Source organism: Mus pahari, chromosome 5 (assembly GCF_900095145.1).
Source record: "Mus pahari chromosome 5, PAHARI_EIJ_v1.1, whole genome shotgun sequence".
NCBI classification, from domain to species: Eukaryota; Metazoa; Chordata; class Mammalia; order Rodentia; family Muridae; genus Mus; species Mus pahari.
In genome coordinates, this window is record NC_034594.1 from 151887535 (window position 1) to 151908215 (window position 20681).

The 20681-nt window shown below is 46.4% G+C and overlaps 1 protein-coding gene across 1 annotated transcript in view; it reads right to left on the reverse strand.

Annotated features, from left to right (window-relative positions):
• Window positions 1–20681, reverse strand: part of LOC110321491 (kinesin-like protein KIF28P) — a 48966-nt gene that overhangs the window by 17383 nt on the left and 10902 nt on the right. Inside the window, exons 5-9 of the mRNA XM_029538486.1 lie at window positions 17985–18209; window positions 16257–16411; window positions 13312–13423; window positions 2272–2339; window positions 316–422 (exon numbers count right to left, since the gene is read on the reverse strand). Of these exons, the coding sequence (XP_029394346.1) occupies window positions 316–422; window positions 2272–2339; window positions 13312–13423; window positions 16257–16411; window positions 17985–18209 (667 nt within the window). The remainder of the gene's footprint in view (window positions 1–315; window positions 423–2271; window positions 2340–13311; window positions 13424–16256; window positions 16412–17984; window positions 18210–20681) is intronic.

Below are 20681 nucleotides of genomic sequence, written 5' to 3' on the forward strand. Positions count from 1 at the left end.
TTTTATTTTTGTTTTAATTTATTTAATGTATGAGTGCTCTGCTGCATATACATCCGCCTGCCTGAAGAGGGCATCATATCGCCTTATAGATGGTTGTGAGCCACCATACCCACTGCTCTTAACTGCTGAGCCATCCCAGCAGCCCCTTGAGTCACTTTGTTAAGACCCTTAACAAAACTTAGGCCTTCCCTCCCACCCAATCTGGCTAGCCCTCCCTCCCCAGACTAACTGCTCTACAAGTCACCTCTCCGTCCTAGCCCCTGGGTGTCATCCAACTCCAGGCGGGGCTGAACATGGCCTCCTGACTTGATTTACCTGCTGCTCCAGCGCCCCCGAATCCAAGCAACAGTGTGTTCTCAGCCCTGGATGCTCTCGCCAGTGGACAGGTGTTGATCACCGCTCTGTTCCGAACCTTCTTAGCCCTGCATTTGCAATGACAGACACACTCTCAGGCCCTTTTGCAGTCAGAGCCCTAGCACCAGCCCTGGGGTAGCAGCAGGCAAGCTCAGATCCTGGGCAAAACCATGTCAGCTTTCACTACCTGGTGTGCCTAGCCTTTTGACATTGTGACACTACATTGTCATATACAAATTCCTCGGGCCACATTCATAGCTAGCCTGGGACATATTGTGGACCTGTGGGTCACAGGCTAGCCATATCTGCAATCATGAAGATCAAAACTGATCTCAGTAACCTACATGGTTTGTACAAATTCACTAAGCTCAGCCCAGTCCCCGAGCTGGGCCACTGAGCATCCTGGGTCCTGAACACGCCTGGCTAATTCAAGAATGTGCTTTGTCGGGCTGGTGAGATGGCTCAGTGGGTAAGAGCACCGTGGCTCACAACCATCCTTAACAAGATCTGACTCCCTCTTCTGGAGTGTCTGAAGACAGCTACAGTGTACTTACATATAATAAATAAATAAATCTTAAAAAAAAAAAAAAAAAAGAATGTGCTTCGTCAACAATTAGAACCCTGGGAGCCATAGGCAAACTGCCCCACTATGTGCCACAGGCTGCGGTCAACTCACAGGGTTTCTGTTCCTGTCCCCTCCTCCATGTCACCACAGGCATACCTGACTTACTCTCTGTCTAAAATTGGAATTTAACTGGGTATCTTATGCTAATTTTATCTTGATGTTGGGGATTAAACCTGCTTTATCAAAGGTCTTCACAGACACAGCTGTCTTAAGCTTTTGTCATTTTGTTTCACAAAAGAAATTTTAAACAGATTCTAATGAGGCTTGCCCCAAGCCCGGAAGTCCAGGATGGAGTGGATAGAGCCCTGCACAGCCCTGCACAGCACAGCCCCTCCTAGAAATCTACTAGCCCAACACCCAACCCGGGACAGCTTGCCTAGCCACCTGCCAGGTGCAAGCCAAGCCCCCCCACTCCCACCCCAATAAGAACTACTCAGCTACTCCAGCTTTCTCCCTCCCTCCCCCCTCCTCCCTCCTCCCCTCCCCTCTCTCTCCCTCCAAATCTCTCCATCTCTCTCCCTCCATCTCTCTGTCCTATTCCTCTCCTCTCTCTTCCCATTTTTCTCTGTCCCCCTCCTTTCTCTGCCTCTACCCCTTTCCCAGGTCCCCATCTCTTCCCCCAATAAACTTCCTTTTGTACCAGGCCTGTGCATATACTAGGCATGTCCCCTCAGGGGAACGCCTTGGTGGCCTGGGACCACTGAGCTGCTCCCTCCCACCGCCTTATACCACCTTTGATAAAACACTACAAAGATTGCAGCAACAGGCGGGAGAAGAAGGAGAAGAGGAACATTCTAGATGTACCTAAAGCCAAAGTTCCACCTACAGATCTGAGCCCGCATGACAGATACTGAGAGAAAATACTGCCTCTGAGCTGCAAAGGAAGGGAACCATGGCTTACAGGAAAGGGACCGTGGCTGAGAAGTGTCTGAAGGTCCGTTTGGAGAAGCACGATCTGCACTGTAGGGTTTTGTTACCTGGCTGGCTGGAGCTCTAACTCACTGAGATCCACCTGCCTCAGCCTCCCAGGTGCTGGGATTAAAGGCCACACGCCTTTAAGGCCCATGGTGTAATTTGTGAGCGTCCCTGTGAGAGCAGCAAGCACAGGGGCTGCGCTTATCCCTGTGTCCTTACTGCCAAGCCCACCCTCCAGCCCCTCCTCCCCTCTCACAGGCCGCTTGGTCCTCCCCCTGGACCCCCAGCCCGAACACCAAGCCATCAAGTAGAGCTGAAAGGAGTTGTGACTCAGGACACAGAACACGATAACTAGGTACCGCCCACAAGCTACCCACCTCTCCGCATATCTCAGCGTCGACAAGGTCTCCTCATAGCAGATGTCAGCTGGACTTAGGGCTGCAATCTGGAAAGGCCCAGAGCAGGCTTTCATCATCAGGAGTTTATTACCATTGATGCTATTACAATAGCTAACACTTGCTTTGTAAGCGTGAGGTACTGAGTTTGATACCAGAACCCATATAAACACACCACGTGTACTGGCGCGCACTTGTGAAGCAGAGGCAGGAGGACCCATGGAGCTCACTGGCCAGTGGTCTAAGTGGTAAAGCCCAGGTCAATGAGAAGCCCAGCCTCAAAGGAAATAGATGGCATTCCTGAGGATGACCCTCCTGAGGTTGTCTGTCCTTCACACACACACACACACAGGGGCATTGCCACCTATGCATACACAGACACCTCATGAACACACGCGCTAATAAAAAAATAACTAATACTCACAAAACATTTTATGTAATTTAGTGACTATTCCTGGTTGTCAGTTTGGCTATATCTGGATTGAACTACAATCCAGAATTGGAAGGCTCACCAGTGATCCTAATCTGGAGGCTGGGAGATACAAGTTTCTGACCTGGATCTTTGCATGGAGATCTTGAGGCATAGTGGCTATGAATTCCAAAAGATTAAGACAGGGGGATCTCTGAGTTCAAGGTCATCTGGGATTAAAAACATGGTACCACACACCTTTAATCTGGGCTACACCTTCTGCTGGAGACCTACATAAGGACATTGGAAGAAGGAAGATTTACTCTCTCTCTTCTCCCACTTGCCTTGTGGGACTAAACAGCTGCTAGCTTCCATTCACAGCTGCTGCTGACCATTGTTGGAGAGTTGGACTACAGACTACAAGTCATCAACAAATTCCCTTACTGTACAGAGACTATCCATAAGTTCTGTGACTCTAAGAACCCTAATAGAGAAGTTGGTACCAGGAGTGGGGTGGTTCTAGAGGAGCAGAAGTATAACAATGAATCTTTTTAAAAATCTGGAGTTGGTTTGATAATTCACCAGCACCTTCAATTACTGAAACCTCTCCAGTTTCTCTCCCTCCTGGGAGCTCAGAGAATATTGAAGAGCCATGGTTGAAACTATATTTTAAGCTTAAAGAAGCTAATGACCTTGATTATCTTGATGAATTAGGTGATTCTGTGTATAAAACTTTCTACAAGATGGGGAAAAAAATCAGAAAATGATTTTGCTGGGTGGTTGCTCTTAGCATCTGGGGAAAAAAATGATAAAGGAAAAGAAGGAGTTGTGTGATAAAATTGAACAACTCCAGACTCAAATAAACAATCTAAAAGTTGCTAAGTGTGTCCTTGAAGAGAATCTTCTCTCTAGCAGCCATAGAACTCAAATTGCAGAAAATCAAACTGAAGCCCTCATTATAAGGTTGGCTAAATTACAGCGAAAATTCAAGTCTCAGCCTCAGAGGATGTTAGCAGTTAAAGTAAGGACATTAATTGGCAAAGAATGGGATCCTATAACTTGGGATGGGGATGTGTGGGAAGACNCTGTTGAAGCTGAGAATTTTGAATCTTCAGATTCTCAAGGGTTTGCCCCACCTGAGGAAGTAGTACCCTCAGCCCCACCCCTTGAAATAATGCCTTCCCTACAGGAGGAAATTAATCCCCTAGAGTCAGATAAACCAGCAGTGACTTCAGCTGAAGAAAATGCCTGACAAGACAATACTGAGGTTTCTCAAGGCCCACCAATGGTTTCTTCTAGATCTATAACCAGACTCAAGGCTCCTAGACGGGAGGTAGACAGTGTAGTCCATGAGGAAATTCGCTACACTACTGAGGAGCTCAATGAGTTTGCTAATTCATTCAAGCAGAAACTTGGCGAATATGTGTGGGAATGGATTTTAAGGGTGTGGATAAGGGTAGAAGGAACATAAAACTAGAGCAGGCTGAGTTTATTGACATGGGCCCTCTGAGTGGAGATTCTAGGTTTAGTATGGAAGCTCACACAGTTAAAAAAAAAAAAGGTGACAGAAGTTTGTTTGAATGGTTGGCTGAAGTTTTATCAAAAGATGGCCTACTGAAAAGGAGTTGGAGATGCCTGATATCCCTTGGCTTAGTGTTGAAGAAGGGATTTTAAGGCTCAGGGAAACTGCAATGCTAGAGTGGATACGTTGTGTAAAACCTAATCCTCCACAATGGGAAGGTCCAGAAGACACACCCTTCACCAGCCTTCTAAGACACAAACTGGTGAGAGGGGCACAGGCACATTTGAAGAGTTTTGTTCCTGCCCTTTTCCTTGTGCCAGAACTTAGGGTTGGAGATGCTGCTGCTCAATTAGATGAATTCAATTCAATGGGTTTAATTGGGCACCGAGGCCTTTTGAAGACAGTTACAGCACCAATTAGGTGGCAGCAGCATGGAGGGCTGGGGCAGAGTCCTTCAGAAGGCAGTATATGCTTTGAATCAACGTCCAATATATGGTACAGTTTCTCCCATAGCCAAGATCCATGGGTCCAGGAATCAAGGGGTGGGAAAGGGAATAGTTCCACTCACTATCACTCCCAGTGACCCCTCTAGGAAAATTTTTGCTTCCTGTTCCCACAACTCTAGGTTCTGCTGGCATAGAAGTTTTGGTCCCAGAGAGGGGAGTGCTCATACTAGGAGCCACAATAAATGTTCCATTGAACTGAAAGCTCAGACTTCCCCCTGGTCATTTTGGTCTAATGCCCTTAAACCAACAGGCTAAGAAAGGAATAACAGTGTTAGGAGGGGTGATAGATCCAGATTACCATGGGGAAATTGGATTGCTTCTCCACAATGGAGGTAAGGGGCATTATGTCTGGAGTGCAGGTGATCCCTTAGGGCATCTCTTAGTACTACCATGTCCTATGATTAAAGTCAATGGGAAACTACAACAGCCTAATCCAAGCAGGATGACAAAGGACACAGACCCATCAGGAATGAAGGTATGGGTCAATCCTCCAGGAAAAGAGCCAAGATCTGCTGAGGTGCCTGCCAAGGGTGAAGGAAATATAGAACAGGTAGTAGAGGAAGGTAGTTATAAATACCAGCTAAGGCCATGTAACCAGTTGCAGAAATGAGGATTATAAAGTAATATGAATGCTTCTGTCTTATTTTATTAAGAATACATTTGCCTTTCTTCCAATTTCTTTAACATCAATTTGTATTTAAGTTGAGACACTAAAAGAATGTTCCCAAGGGACATTGCCCCATTGTAAATTTACAAATGTGTTTGCTATTGTACGAGGAATAGTTATATCATGTTAGGCGTATTCATGACCTTGTTATTGTTTCATGTGGACATGAGATATTATTTGTGTCANGTTGACAAGGGGTGGATTGTAGTGGCTATTCCTGGTTGCCAACTTGACTATATCTGGAATGAACTCCAATCCAGAATTGGAAGGCTCACCAGTGATCCTAATCTGGAGNTGTTGAAGCTGAGAATTTTGAATCTTCAGATTCTCAAGGGTTTGCCCCACCTGAGGAAGTAGTACCCTCAGCCCCACCCCTTGAAATAATGCCTTCCCTACAGGAGGAAATTAATCCCCTAGAGTCAGATAAACCAGCAGTGACTTCAGCTGAAGAAAATGCCTGACAAGACAATACTGAGGTTTCTCAAGGCCCACCAATGGTTTCTTCTAGATCTATAACCAGACTCAAGGCTCCTAGACGGGAGGTAGACAGTGTAGTCCATGAGGAAATTCGCTACACTACTGAGGAGCTCAATGAGTTTGCTAATTCATTCAAGCAGAAACTTGGCGAATATGTGTGGGAATGGATTTTAAGGGTGTGGATAAGGGTAGAAGGAACATAAAACTAGAGCAGGCTGAGTTTATTGACATGGGCCCTCTGAGTGGAGATTCTAGGTTTAGTATGGAAGCTCACACAGTTAAAAAAAAAAAAGGTGACAGAAGTTTGTTTGAATGGTTGGCTGAAGTTTTATCAAAAGATGGCCTACTGAAAAGGAGTTGGAGATGCCTGATATCCCTTGGCTTAGTGTTGAAGAAGGGATTTTAAGGCTCAGGGAAACTGCAATGCTAGAGTGGATACGTTGTGTAAAACCTAATCCTCCACAATGGGAAGGTCCAGAAGACACACCCTTCACCAGCCTTCTAAGACACAAACTGGTGAGAGGGGCACAGGCACATTTGAAGAGTTTTGTTCCTGCCCTTTTCCTTGTGCCAGAACTTAGGGTTGGAGATGCTGCTGCTCAATTAGATGAATTCAATTCAATGGGTTTAATTGGGCACCGAGGCCTTTTGAAGACAGTTACAGCACCAATTAGGTGGCAGCAGCATGGAGGGCTGGGGCAGAGTCCTTCAGAAGGCAGTATATGCTTTGAATCAACGTCCAATATATGGTACAGTTTCTCCCATAGCCAAGATCCATGGGTCCAGGAATCAAGGGGTGGGAAAGGGAATAGTTCCACTCACTATCACTCCCAGTGACCCCTCTAGGAAAATTTTTGCTTCCTGTTCCCACAACTCTAGGTTCTGCTGGCATAGAAGTTTTGGTCCCAGAGAGGGGAGTGCTCATACTAGGAGCCACAATAAATGTTCCATTGAACTGAAAGCTCAGACTTCCCCCTGGTCATTTTGGTCTAATGCCCTTAAACCAACAGGCTAAGAAAGGAATAACAGTGTTAGGAGGGGTGATAGATCCAGATTACCATGGGGAAATTGGATTGCTTCTCCACAATGGAGGTAAGGGGCATTATGTCTGGAGTGCAGGTGATCCCTTAGGGCATCTCTTAGTACTACCATGTCCTATGATTAAAGTCAATGGGAAACTACAACAGCCTAATCCAAGCAGGATGACAAAGGACACAGACCCATCAGGAATGAAGGTATGGGTCAATCCTCCAGGAAAAGAGCCAAGATCTGCTGAGGTGCCTGCCAAGGGTGAAGGAAATATAGAACAGGTAGTAGAGGAAGGTAGTTATAAATACCAGCTAAGGCCATGTAACCAGTTGCAGAAATGAGGATTATAAAGTAATATGAATGCTTCTGTCTTATTTTATTAAGAATACATTTGCCTTTCTTCCAATTTCTTTAACATCAATTTGTATTTAAGTTGAGACACTAAAAGAATGTTCCCAAGGGACATTGCCCCATTGTAAATTTACAAATGTGTTTGCTATTGTACGAGGAATAGTTATATCATGTTAGGCGTATTCATGACCTTGTTATTGTTTCATGTGGACATGAGATATTATTTGTGTCATGTTGACAAGGGGTGGATTGTAGTGGCTATTCCTGGTTGCCAACTTGACTATATCTGGAATGAACTCCAATCCAGAATTGGAAGGCTCACCAGTGATCCTAATCTGGAGGCTGGGAGATACAAGTTTCTGACCTGGATCTTGGCATAGAGATACTGAGGCATAGTGGCTATGAATCCCAGAAGATTAAGACAGGGAGATTTCTGAGTTCAAGGTCATCTGGGACAAAGCAAGTCCCAGATCCAGGCGTGGTGGCACAGACCTGTAAAAGGGGCCACACCTTCTGCTGGAGACCTACATAAGGACATTGGAAGAAGGAAGATCTGTTCTCTTGTTCGCCTGCTTGCCTTGTGAGACTGAACAACTGCTAGACTCCCATTCTCAGCTGCTGCTGCTCCTGACCATTGATGGGGAGTTGGACTTTACAGACTGTAAGTCATCAACAACTCGCCTTACTATATAGAGACTGTTAGCACCAGGACACTCCAAGGCCTGGCCCAACCATGTGACACTAGACCTGCGTTGCCAGGACAACGACCCTCAATTCCACAACTCACCTGGCTCAGTTCCCACCCTCATTGGTGTGATGTCATTCTCCGTATAAATTAGGGGATCACCCCCTCCTCGCTCTCTTCTCCTCCTCTCTTCACCCTGCTCTCTTCTCTTCTTCTTTTCCNCCCTTCCCCCTTTTCTCCTCCTCCTCTCTCTCTTCTCTACTCTTCTACCCACTTTGCCGCTCCCCATCCCTGCTTAATAAACCTCTCACGTAGAATCACCTTGGCATGGTCTGCTGTTTGGTTTATCCGCTCAAATCATATATATTATTATTGCTTAATAATGCTAATTCATAAAAGAGACTACCTATACCCATATGTTCTGTGACTCTAGAGGACCCTGACTAGTACACTAATTTTCAGCACTATTTGAAATTTTACTTATTTTTTAAAGATGTATTTAATTATTTTATCTGTATGAATGTATGCCTGCATGTATGTGTGTGTGTGTACCATGTGTGTGTGTGGCTGGTCCCTGTGGAGGTCCAAAGCTTGCATCAAATTCCCTGGGATCGGAGTTACAGGTGGTTGTGAGCCATCATGTAGGTGCTGAGAATCAGCAAAACTTGGTCCTCTGCAAGAACAAGTGCTCTTAACCACTGACCCATCTTGCCACACCTCTGAACTTCTAATTATTAAAAAATAAATGTATTTTTACATTCACCCATCTATTTATTTGTATGTGTGCACATGTGCCTGTGCGTGTGTGTGTGTGTGTGTGTGTGTGTGTGCATGCCGCTGTGTCATTCAGAGGACAGCTTGCAAGAAGAATTGGGTCTCTCCTTCCACTCTGTGGATTCTAGGAATAGAACTCAGGCCATCAGGTTTGGCCGCAGCACCTTTTCCTGCTGAGCTGTCTTCTCACTGCCCTGTTTGAACTTTACAACTCTGCTTAGAGAAAACTACAACAGCTAAAGTCACCCATATGATAACTGGCCCGCCACTGTCAAACTCTGTCCCCATCCTGCTGACTCCGCCTCGGGTTCTCAGTGCTGGGTCCCCAGCAATGTCCTCAGAAAATTGAGGGATTGCCGAATGTTAGCAGGACAGAGAGGAAAGTTTCCCTGGTTCCAGATCCTGTCAAGAGCATGGTGCCAGCTCTTGTGTGATCTCCCTGTCGGTGACTAAGCACCTGGGGAAATCTACTGCCAAAAAGAGTTTCTCTTGGCTCAGACTCCTAGCGGATTCAGTCCCTCCAGGCAGGTAGTTAGGGAAGAGCATCAGAGCACACAAGGTGGATTTGGGATTGTTAATGTCTACATCCAGGGCAGGTCTTTCTTCTTTGCTAAATCCTCTTTGGAAACACTCTCACAGACTGGGACTGAGGTAGGGTATGCTTTGGTAACCTCCTAGGTGAGGCAACACAATATTGTGAAAAGATTTCTTGGATTCTAAGAGACTGGAACTTCTGCTGGACCTCACAGCCAGAGTTAATAAAACACCTTGAGGTCACCTAAGACTTCAGGCTGCTTGCTGTGTGCTCAGCCAGCAGTTGGATCGCTCCTGTTTGTTCCGCCAGCCTTTAAGGGAACAATGTAACAACCAACCTTACTTGCCTCTGATCCCCATTATAACCATCATTTACAACCTAAGATAACACACAGCTGTAATCTGGAATTGTATACACTTGGAACAATGCAGGAGTATTATTTGCCCAAAGCCACATTTACAGAAGTTGAAAGCCACTTCCTGAAATGGACCATAAAGTTTGAAGGCATTGTGGATACTGTTATTGGTCTGGGCGGGCTGGAGTCCTTTGGAGCCAGTGACTTAAGCCCTTTTAAGAAACTTCTGCTGAAATTGGGGCTGGTGTCTTGGAGCTTGGAGGTTGGCTGTGGCCATTCTGGGTCTGAGCCTGGGACGCTCATCAACACTCACCCCCTACCTCTCCTTTTCTCCAACATTTTGTTACTGCACTACAGTAGGGGCGGGGCTAGCTCAGTGGTAGGAGAAACTCTTAAAATGTACACTTCTATAATTGCAGCACCTGCGAGGCTGAGGCAGGAGCATTCCTCAATACTCTGTTTACTCTGTTGCAACTTATTGTAATGCTAAATTCTGTACCCCAAAGTCTAGGCCAGCTTTTATTGCCCAAACCTTGTTCCTTAATTTAAAACTATTCGTTAAATAAAAATGGCTCCAACCAATTGCTGGAGGGATTGGAGGTGGGCAGGTTTTGAGTTACCATGTTAGGCTTTTTCAGGAGGTGGAGAAGAAGAACAAGGAGGAGAGAGAAGGTGCCATGAGCGGAGATGTACTGTGAGTGCATGGCCAGGAGAAACAGTATCTGGGGTACACCACTGGGGTAGCTATACCAGCTGTTAGAAAAAATAAATTAAGGGTTACCCACACACTCCCAGTAACTGTCAAAGCCAAATAAAATAACCATAGTTTGACTTTCATTTATTTGTACACTAGTCCAGGATAAATTCAAAATAGTTGTACTACATTTTGGTGCACTTTACCTTGGGCATAGAACCACACCATGAGGGACAAGTTACAGGATAGAGAGGCACACCCTTCCCCAAAAACGCAGCCTTTAAGCCACCACAGAACAACAACAACAACAGATAATGCTTGGGACCAGGCAACTGCCTCGCTCACCAGGCTACATGGTCCCATAGCATCAGAGCCTGCATCACGGAGAGCTTCGGAGAGCTTCCGGGGGCTCCCTCCCAGAACAAGGCTCAACTGCTTGCTGCGACACAGCCCTAAAGGCGCTGGCACAGCGATCTGATCTGGGCATTCGGAGCTCCGCCCCTCCTGCCTCTGCTCACCTTCCCTTCCCTCTAGGCAGCTGGTGCCTAGAATTGGCACTCACGCTGCGGGTTGTACTTTGGCCCCAAGCTCTGAGACAGCCACACCAGGGGCTCAGAGCTGGACTCACGCCATTTTTCCAACAGAGAAAAGGTCATTCACAGGTCATATGCGGGGCCAGAGCGAGTGGGGCCGGAGCGAAAGGGAAGGGGGTGTGGGGGAGGAAAACAAAACAAAACAAAACAAAACAAAAACAAAACAAAACAAAAAAACAGGTTATGGGCTGGTGAGATGGCTCAGTGGGTAAGAGCACCCCACTGCTTTTCCAAAGGTCCGGAGTTCAAATCCCAGCAACCACATGGTGGCTCATAACCATCCATAACAAGATCTGACGCCCTCTTCTGGAGTGTCTGAAGACAGCTACAGTGTACTTACATATAATAAATAAATAAATCTAAAAAAAAAAAAAAAAAAACCAGGTTATGTATAAGAGACAGAAGACAACATCGGCTCCGGAGCACAAAAGCTATGGGTTTTTTTTTTTCTACAATCAGCCCCTCCCTACAAATAAAAGAATCAGAAACCTCTGCAGTGTCCTGAATCAAACACTAGAGGGAGATAAAAGCACAGAAAACTCCAGATCAGGTACTAGGGTTGGGAGTTGATATTTTGGAAAGAAATAGACACATAAAGATGATAAACATGATAAAGACCTTTCGAGTTTTATGTGATGCTATTTTGAACAGTTCGAAAGGGATGGATCTAGAGGAAATTGACCCCTTGCTAGTTACAATATTGCATTGTTAAGCTTCACTCTTTTTTTTTTTTTTTTCTTTTTTTTTCCCACTGCCTCTGGGGACTCTGCTTCTGTCACGTTGCTCAATTTTAATCTGTGTTCTGTGTGCACAAGGTATCTTGGTTGCACTAATTTTGTTTCTGCTTTCCTGGTACCTGAAATGGAACCTAGCACTGTACACACGTTAATGCTGTGCCCAGCACTAATACCCCAGCGAAGAGAGTGGCTTTCGATCTTTGTTTGTTTGTGTTTTCGCTTTGTCTGTTTTGTTTTGGGTGTTTTGTTTTGTTTTTTATTTTTTTTCTCTGTGTAGCCCTGGTTGTCCTGGAACTCACTCTGTAGACCAGGCTGGCCTTGAACTCAGAAATCTGCTTGCCTCTGCCTCCTGAGTGCTAGGATTAAAGGCGTGAGCCACCGCTACCCAGTAGGAAAGATGTTTTATCCCAAGTTCTTGGTACCATGTACCATGGAGATCCACAAATAACTGACACCCAGAAAAAGCTTAAGATGAAGTATTTTGTTTGTAGTCCCGGGCTTGCTTTCCCCCACTTCACAACCCCCTACTCCTCACCCCTTCCGCCTCCCCACACCCTCACACCCCGGACACCCTCACATCCCCTGCCATGGTCCAGCAAGTTCCATTTCCTCCCTCTTCCTCCAACCCTACCAACTTAGAAAGCATCACAGCAGAAAAAGCACCAAAAAGGTCCAGTCCCACATTCCTGACAGGTGTCCCAACCCCCCACCTGAAGTCACAAGCCACCCCCACCCCCACTGGACTCTATAAGATGCTCCTATGACAGTCTGCCTGTGACTTCTTCGGGTTTCATCCCCAGAGCCCATTCCCAATTAAACCTCCCTTTTTAACTTTTAATTCAGCTGAATTGACTTATTTCTTCTTCAGAGAAAGCATATCATGTTTAGGCAGTAGTTCATGATAAAATCGAGGGTGTGTTTTACAGTGAGTTTCAGGGAGAGACAGCATTTACCCAGTTTTGTCCCATTCTACAGCTGGAGAGCAGAAGACCTTGGTTTAGCATGTTGTACCACATAGCTGACTCTCAGTGGCTGTACATCTGTCTGGTGTACCTACATAGCCAGCTTTTAGTGATTGTACAATTGTCTGGCAACTACCTGCCTCACCACAGAATACTGGGTAGTATTATTATTAATTTTTTTAATGTTTTTGCTTTGTTTTGTTTTGTGGGTCTCTCTCAATTTTTCTTTTTTTTTTTTTTGGAGACAGGATTTCTCTGTGTAGCCTTGGCTGTCCTGAAACTCCCTCTGTAGATCAAGATGGCCTGGGACTCAGAGATCTGCCTGCCTCTGCCTCCTAAGTACCAAGATTAAAGACATGCACCACCACCACCCAGCAGGAATGTTTATTAATTTTTTTCTTATAGCAAAAATAATTATATATACTATTCCAGGCTGGAGGGCTGGCTCAGTGGTAGAGCACTTGTCCGGCATATGGTAGGTCCTGCTTTCCATCCCCATGACAAAATAGAGACAAAATGGAAAGCAATGTATATTCCATGTACCATACCCAAAAGCTGCAGCAAAGAATAAATAAAATATTTAATACCGTGGAAGCCTTGTCACACACTACAGTGGACAGGCATTGAGGGTGGGGCCAAGCCATAAGTTCTGTATATACTGAGAGTGATTTCAGTCACAGACCACTAAGAGCTGAGCAATGTCACCTGTTCTAAGAATGGTCTTACCAGTGTTGTCCGGCTGTTTCCGCCCAGGGCTGACTGGAGCAGTTTGGTCAGAACAGAATCCCTGTAGGGAATATGCAGAACTTTCTTCCCCATGGCTAAGTCGGCCAGAGCACTGGGTGAAGGAAGAAAAATAAAACAATCAGTGGGAGGAGTAAGAATGAAACTGCTCCCCCCACACACACACACCCCAGGTAAGCTAGAGATGGCTCACATATCCCTGCTGGGAACCCCTGTTGTGGTTTGAAGGCCACCCTGTGGGTAAGCATTTTCCCAATCCTGTGAGTAAGCCGCTCTGTGGATAAGTACCCTCCACTCTACCCCCCCCCCCGCAGGTAAGCTGCCCCCCCCACTCATTCTCCCTCCAACGAGCTTTTTCCTCACTCAAAAACCACAAGCAAAGCTAAATTCTTCCTCCCTGTTGAGGTTTCATGTCAGAGAGAAGAAGCCAATACACCCTGTAAAATAACAATAACACAGAACAGCAGATACTTGTGCAAGAGTCCCCAAGCAAGAAAGGACATAAGCCAGAGACCTTGTGTACACTGCCTCATTTACACAAAAGACAGCAACTACAGAGAAGGCACTAAGCTGAAGAGCATGCACTGCTTATGCAGAGAGCTCCTGTTTGAACCACATAAATAGCTCACAACTGCCTGTAACTCCAGCTCCAGGGCATCTGACGCCCTCTTCTGGCCTCTACGGGTACCTGCACTCATGTGCACATACCTATACATAAATACATATATACACTTAATTTTAAAATATTTTAAATTATAAAACTCAAGGCTATTAGGCAAAGATTAATTTGTTAGTGAAGGTCAGCTTGTTTTGGTGGTGTGACAATAGGGAGGAGGTGTGTTCCAACAGGGGGGGTTGTGTTTGTGTGTCTGTGTTCTGGTGGGGAAGGGTGTGTCCCAATGGAGAGGGATGCGATGGAGACTCGTGATTTCAGAAAGTCTTCTATATTTTGTCATGGGTGCTAATTAAATTGTGTGTCTGTGTGTCTCTGTGTGTGAACACGTATATATTAATTCATTGAACAGAGAATTTAGTATTTATGTACTTCAAAACTAAAAGCAAAACAAAAAGATATATGTATGTCACTGTGATCTATACCTTAATTAATGAGTTTTTTTTTTTTTTAAGTTACTCTGAGAAGAAAATATAGCACCTTATCTTTTTACATAAAGTCCTGCACCAGCACCAGATCAGGACCAGACCCTGCACCTTGCCTGGCAGCACGGTAGGGCTGGTCCTGGTGGCATAGGAGAGGGTGAGCCGGCCCCAAAGGCATAAAAGCAGGAGAGCTGGTCTTGCCCCTTGCTGGCTGCAGCATTGTGTGAGTTCGTTAGTCTGGGCTGTGCTGGAGAGCTCACCCTGGTGGTATGGATGTGGAAAAGCTGGAGGGCTGACCAGCTCAGCGGCCTCCCATGACCAGATCCATGGCTTTGAGCTGGCCCACCCTTTCTATCTCTTCGATCTACAAACTGCTGAACTGTGTGGAAGGCCGGTCCTGCAGATCCAAAACTGCAGGACCTCTAAGAGTCAGGGCAACAACAGGATAACCAAGAATCTGAATGAGGATCCAGGATTGAGATAGCAGAAGCCAGAGGCCTCGAACCAGACCAATGACTCGTGGCTGGGAACCTCTGCAAGTAAAGATGTGTGGACAGAGGGGTATGGTGTGGGACACACCAAAGCTTTCACAGTGAGATTTTGTTTTGTTTTGTTTTGGGGGGAGGCTGCAAAGACATCGAATGAAGGGATGGGGAGATGAGTGGGACGGGGGTGCATGATGTAAAATTCACAAAGAATCAATAAAAAAAGTTTTAGAAAAATGTGCCCCAAACATGCACTAACGGTCATGTGATAAAACAAGATAGGAGAGGGGCTGGAGGATGCTCACTGGATGAAGTGTGGGGAGTGGGGTTCAGATTTCAGCACCCACCTAAAGCCAGGCAGGTGTGGCAGCACCGCAGAGCTTGTAGGGTGGAGACCAGGGATCTCCCCGGGGACCCCTGGGAATCCGCTTAGCTAGACTAGCTGAACCAGCCAGCTCTGTCTTCACGGAGAAACCCTGTCTCAGTAAATACAGTGGAGAGAGTTGAGGAAGGCATCTCTGGTCTCTGCACATAGGTGTACACATGTGGACACATATCTACTCACAGGTGTGCCCACAAACATAAAAAGAAAGAAAAAAGAAAACAAGAAAGGGGGGAAAAAAGGAAGAAAGGACGAACAGTGTGGGGGGAGGGGTACAGGGGTAGAACCTCCAAGAGGAAAGGGCTGAAAAAGAATTCTGCAGTGGCTAGTTCTTGTGTTGGTCTGGTGAATACTTATTTTATTAGTGTTATTTTGTTAGGCGTTAATTAGTTTTAAATATACAGGAGGGCAGGGCACGAGCCGCTGGTGCTGATGAGTTGTGAAATAAAGGTTATTATTAATTTATTAATTTAATCTTATTTGTTTTACCTTGCTAGGTTTTGGAGCTGGGGATGAGATTCAGCTCTTGGGCTCACTACAGAACTGGAGCATTACCAGCGGCTCCTTAATGTCACTGTCATGTTGTGTTGGTTCGAATGAGAATCGTCCCCTTGGTGCATATGTTTAAATGCTTGGTCCCCATTTGGTGGAACTGGGAAGGATCAGGAGGTCTTGTAGGAAGTGTGTCACTGGGGGTTAGCTTTGAGGTTTCCAAAGCCCACACCATTTCAGTTAGCTCTTTCCACCTCCTGCTTCTGGAGCAAGGTGTGAGTCTCAGCTGCTGCTCCAGTGCCATGCCTGTCTGTCTGCTACCAAGTTCCCTGCCATTATGGTCATGGCCTCATCCTCTGAAACCGTAAGTGCCCAATCAACTATTTCTTCTATAAGTTCCCTTGGTCATGGTGTCTCTTCAGAATAATAGAAGACTAGCTTCTATGGATATCTGTACGCTGGTCACATACCTGATGACGTTCCCTAAACTGGTTAGGCTTAAATTGACCCTCGATCCTTCCCTCAGACGGTCTCCTTCAGACCCTGATGACCTCTGCCTCTCGCTTCCCGCCAAGTCCACCATGTGGATGCTGGATTGTTTGGTGAGAGCTGTGTCCAGGAAAACCTGTAGAGACACGACACCTCAGGCTGTTAGATTGAAGCCCAGGAGACAGACTGGTCCACAAGCTTACATGGTTCCTTAAGGTGCTATCTCAGGCTCCAAAAATAATAAACCAATGACAGTTGGCACTGAAGGTCTGTCCCTGTGCAGGGACAGTTGACAGGGGCAGTGCTACCTCCTAGGTCCAAGTGTCCTGCTGCCCCTCTCCAGTTCTGCAAAGCTCTTTTGCAGAGGCATACTGGACAGCAGGTGTTGGATAAGCATTTTGCTTCCTTGTTTTGTTTTGTTTTTGAGACAGTATCTCACTGTAGCCCTGGCTGTCCTGGAATTTACTGTGCAAACCAGGCTGGCTTCCAACTCACTGAGATCCCTCCCTTGACCCTAAAATAAGAACTTCAAATATCAGGGAGAACCACATATGCAATATGTGCAGTATACTAACATGATAAAATTCATCCAGGGAAAGGCACTTAAAAATGTACAAAATTCTCCCTCCCCCTCTCCCCTCCCTCTCTCTTGTTCTCTGTCTGTGTTTCTGTACGTGTGCATATTTGTGTATGCATGTTCACATATATGTGTATGCATATACAGGTGCACTGCATGAGTCATTGAGTATTGATGCAGAAGATGGAAGTTGCTATCGGATGTCTTCCTCAGTTGCTCCATACACACATATACACTTACACATACAACTAAGTCTCCATGATCCTCCTGTCTCTGCTTCCTCAATGCTTGGATTAGAGGAGCATGCCTTACTCTTCATGTAGCAACTGGGGACTTGAACCCTGGTCCTCCTGCTTGCACAGCAAGAGCGTTACTGATGAGCCACCTTGGTCTTCAGAAGGCAGTACTTCATTTCAGCCTCCCAACATGCCTGAGAACAGAGCTATCAGCCCATTTTACAGAAGAGGAAACTGAGGGTTGGGACGATGATCTCCTCAAAGTCATGCCCTCTATTCCTGGTGTGAACATGATGGTTTCCTCCATTGCTGGTCCAACATGGAAAGGGCATGTGGAATCACAGCTGGCTGTGACATTCACCCAGGATGTAGGAGCAACGGCTTCTAGAACAATTTTGGGATGTTACTTAGAGATGTCCTGACTCCCATCAAGGAGATTGGAAAATATAAATCCTCTCTTGTTCACCAGAGGCTTTAGTTAGTGGATGTTACAGGGATTTCCAAGTATTAATCTTAGACAGAGTCTCAGGAAGTGCTTTAGCACCTGGCCATGCCCTTGGCTCATATCTGGTCCTCAGACCGGTGACCATGGACCTGCTAATCTAAATTCTCCACTTATATCACAGGGGCTCATGATCCTTGCCAACTCGGACTCAAAGTTCATTCCTCAAAGTGTAGAATGTACTTGAGGAAAACCAGCCAGCCTTGTCCTAAGACTGTTTCACCGTAAGTAACGGGGCAGCCTAATTGAGGGGTAGACAGGAGAGCAAGGCCTTCACCTCTTTCCACGGTCCATGGTTGGAAGCCATTACCTTAGCCCACTGGTCCACTCTGGAAGGATTCACTGCGCCACCCCCACTCGGCCCCTGGGAATCCGTGGCAGAGGAGGATCCCACCTGCTTGAACTGGATGGCCATTAGCATGTGGGATCGGCTGCTGCTGGTGTTCACGTTGGTGGACGCTGTCATCCTGAGTTTTGATCCTTGCTCCACCAGCTTTTCAATTTGTGCATAATTCTCACAAGGCACCCACTTTAGACCTTCCACAAAAAACCCCAGTTGTTGATCTTCCCTGACTCTTAACCCTCCGGGAGCTTTTGTTCTAGACAGCAAATCCCTGATCTGTGGGGAAAAGAAAGAAGAAGGAGTGGGGTCATGTTTACGGTGGATTTCATCCCTTTCCTTGTTGTATCCCTGCCTGTGGAATCTTAGGTGCTCTGTGAATATGCCTGATGTAGTTGAATACTGAGTTTCTAAGAGTGCTGTGAGAGCTTCCTCCTGATCCGTGGGACGAGCTCAAGGGATGCTGGAGAGAACAGGCAGAGGTCGCCTCTGTGGGGCAGGGAAGAGCTGGGGAGAGAGACTGGAAGCTAAGATGTTGAGTGTTTGTACTTCTTTCACTATAAACAGATGCTTTTTAAAACTTGTGTGCTTGGGGCTGGAGAGATGGCTCAGCCGTTAAGAACACTGACTGCTCTTCCAAAGGTCCAGAGTTCAATTCCCAGCCACCACATGGTGGCTCACAACCATCCGTAACGAGATCTGACTCCCTCTTCTGGTGTGTCTGAAGATAGTTACAGTGTACTTACATATAATAAATAAATCTAGCTGGGCAGTGGTGGCACATGCCTTAAAAAAAAAAAAACTTGTGTTCTTGAATATATTTATCTATTATTATTATTATTATTATTATTATTATTATTATGCCATTGGGATGGAGCCCATAATTTATCTACCTCTAAGGTACACTGAGTTCTAGCTTAGACTACAGAGTGGTACCCTGTCTCTGTCTCAAAAAAAAAAAAAAATCAAACAAGGAAGCCACCTTCTTCCTCTTCTCCAAACTGCAGACTCAAGCCTACCAACCACAGGCTCTGAGTCAGACTCAAGCCTACCAACCACAGGCTCTGAGTCAGATCCAAGGCACCAACTGCTGTTCTGTGATCTTTGAGTTTAGAACGTGTCCCCCCAGGCTGTGGTGGCGCACACCTTTAACCTCAGTACTTGGGAGGCAGAGGCAGGTGGATTTCTGAGTTTGAGGCCAGCCTGGTCTACAGAATGAGTTCCAGGACAGCCAGGGCTGTCAAAAAACCAAACCAAAACCAAACCAAACTAAACCAAACCAAAACAAACCAAAACAACAACAACAAAAAAAACCATGTTTCACACTTTCACACGATTGGTGTGAGGGAATTAAGAAAAAGTAATATCTTGTAACACATAAAAATGGTGTGGAAATGAAACATGAGCACCCATGGGCATCCATGAGCATCCATTAGCACCCATGGGCATCCATGAACACCCATGAACACCCATGGGCATCCATGAGCACCCATGAACACCCATGAACACCCATGAGCATCAATGAGCACCCATGAACACCCATGAGCACCCATGAACACCCATGGGCATCTATGAACATCCATGAGCACCCATGAGCATCCATGAGCACCCATGAACACCCATGGGCATCCATGAGCACCCATGAGCACCCATGAGCACCCATGAGCACCCATGAGCATCCATGAGCACCCATGAGCACCCATGAGCATCCATGAGCACCCATGAACACCCATGGGCATCCATGAGCACCCATGAGCACCCATGAGCATCCTCATGAGCATACAGCAAGGCATTTGTGTGTGGTGATGCTCATGCTCTCCAATGCAGAGCTGTGCCATGCCTCAGACAGCACAGGCTGCAGAGCCTCAAGAGTCCCTTTTAGTTCCCAACAGCATCTCACCGGTGACCACAAGGACTTCCAGATGCATAAATCCGTGACCTTGTACCAAGAAAGGACAGATATTTGAGCGAGGACGTGTCTGGGAAAGGGGGAGTTTGCTGTGGTGATGGTTTGAGTGAGCATGGCCTCCACAGGCTTCTATGTTTGGATATTGGCTAGCTGGTCCCCAGTTGGTGGAACCATTTGGGAAGGAGTAGGAGGTGGGAGAAGGTGTGTCACTGGACTAGGCTTTGCTGTCCCCGTGGCTCTGCTTCCTGTTGGTGGGTTCAGATGGGAGCTCTCAGCTGCTGCCCCAGCACTGTGTCTGCCTCCTTCTGCCATGCTCCCTGACACAGTGGTAATGGACTCTTACCCTCTGGAACTATAAGCCTCAACGAAACCCTTTCTTCTATGTATTGCCCTGGCAATGGTGTTTTACCACACCAATATATAGTAACTAAGACAGCTGCTATGTGGCTAAAGCACAGAGTGTGGAGAACAAGGGATTTGAGATGGTGCTGGAGAGGCGGTGGGATGGGGGCGGGCGCAGGGGGAGGGCACATGCAGAACAGAATGACAGGCAGCCAGAACCCTTGGTGTTAGGAATTCATGAAGCCACTCAGGTATGTGTGTCAGAGCATAGGCTCTCGGGACAGATGTGGCTCAGTGGTAAAGCCTGTGTTTAGTGAGTGCAAGGACCTGGGTTTGATTCTCTGAAGAGGAGACTGGGGAGGGAGACAGGCAGACAGACAGAAACAGAGAGACACAGAGACAGAGACAGAGAGACAGACAGAGAGACAGAGCAACAGACATACACACACACACACATACACACACAGAAAGAGAGAGAGAGAGAGAGAGAGAGAGAGAGA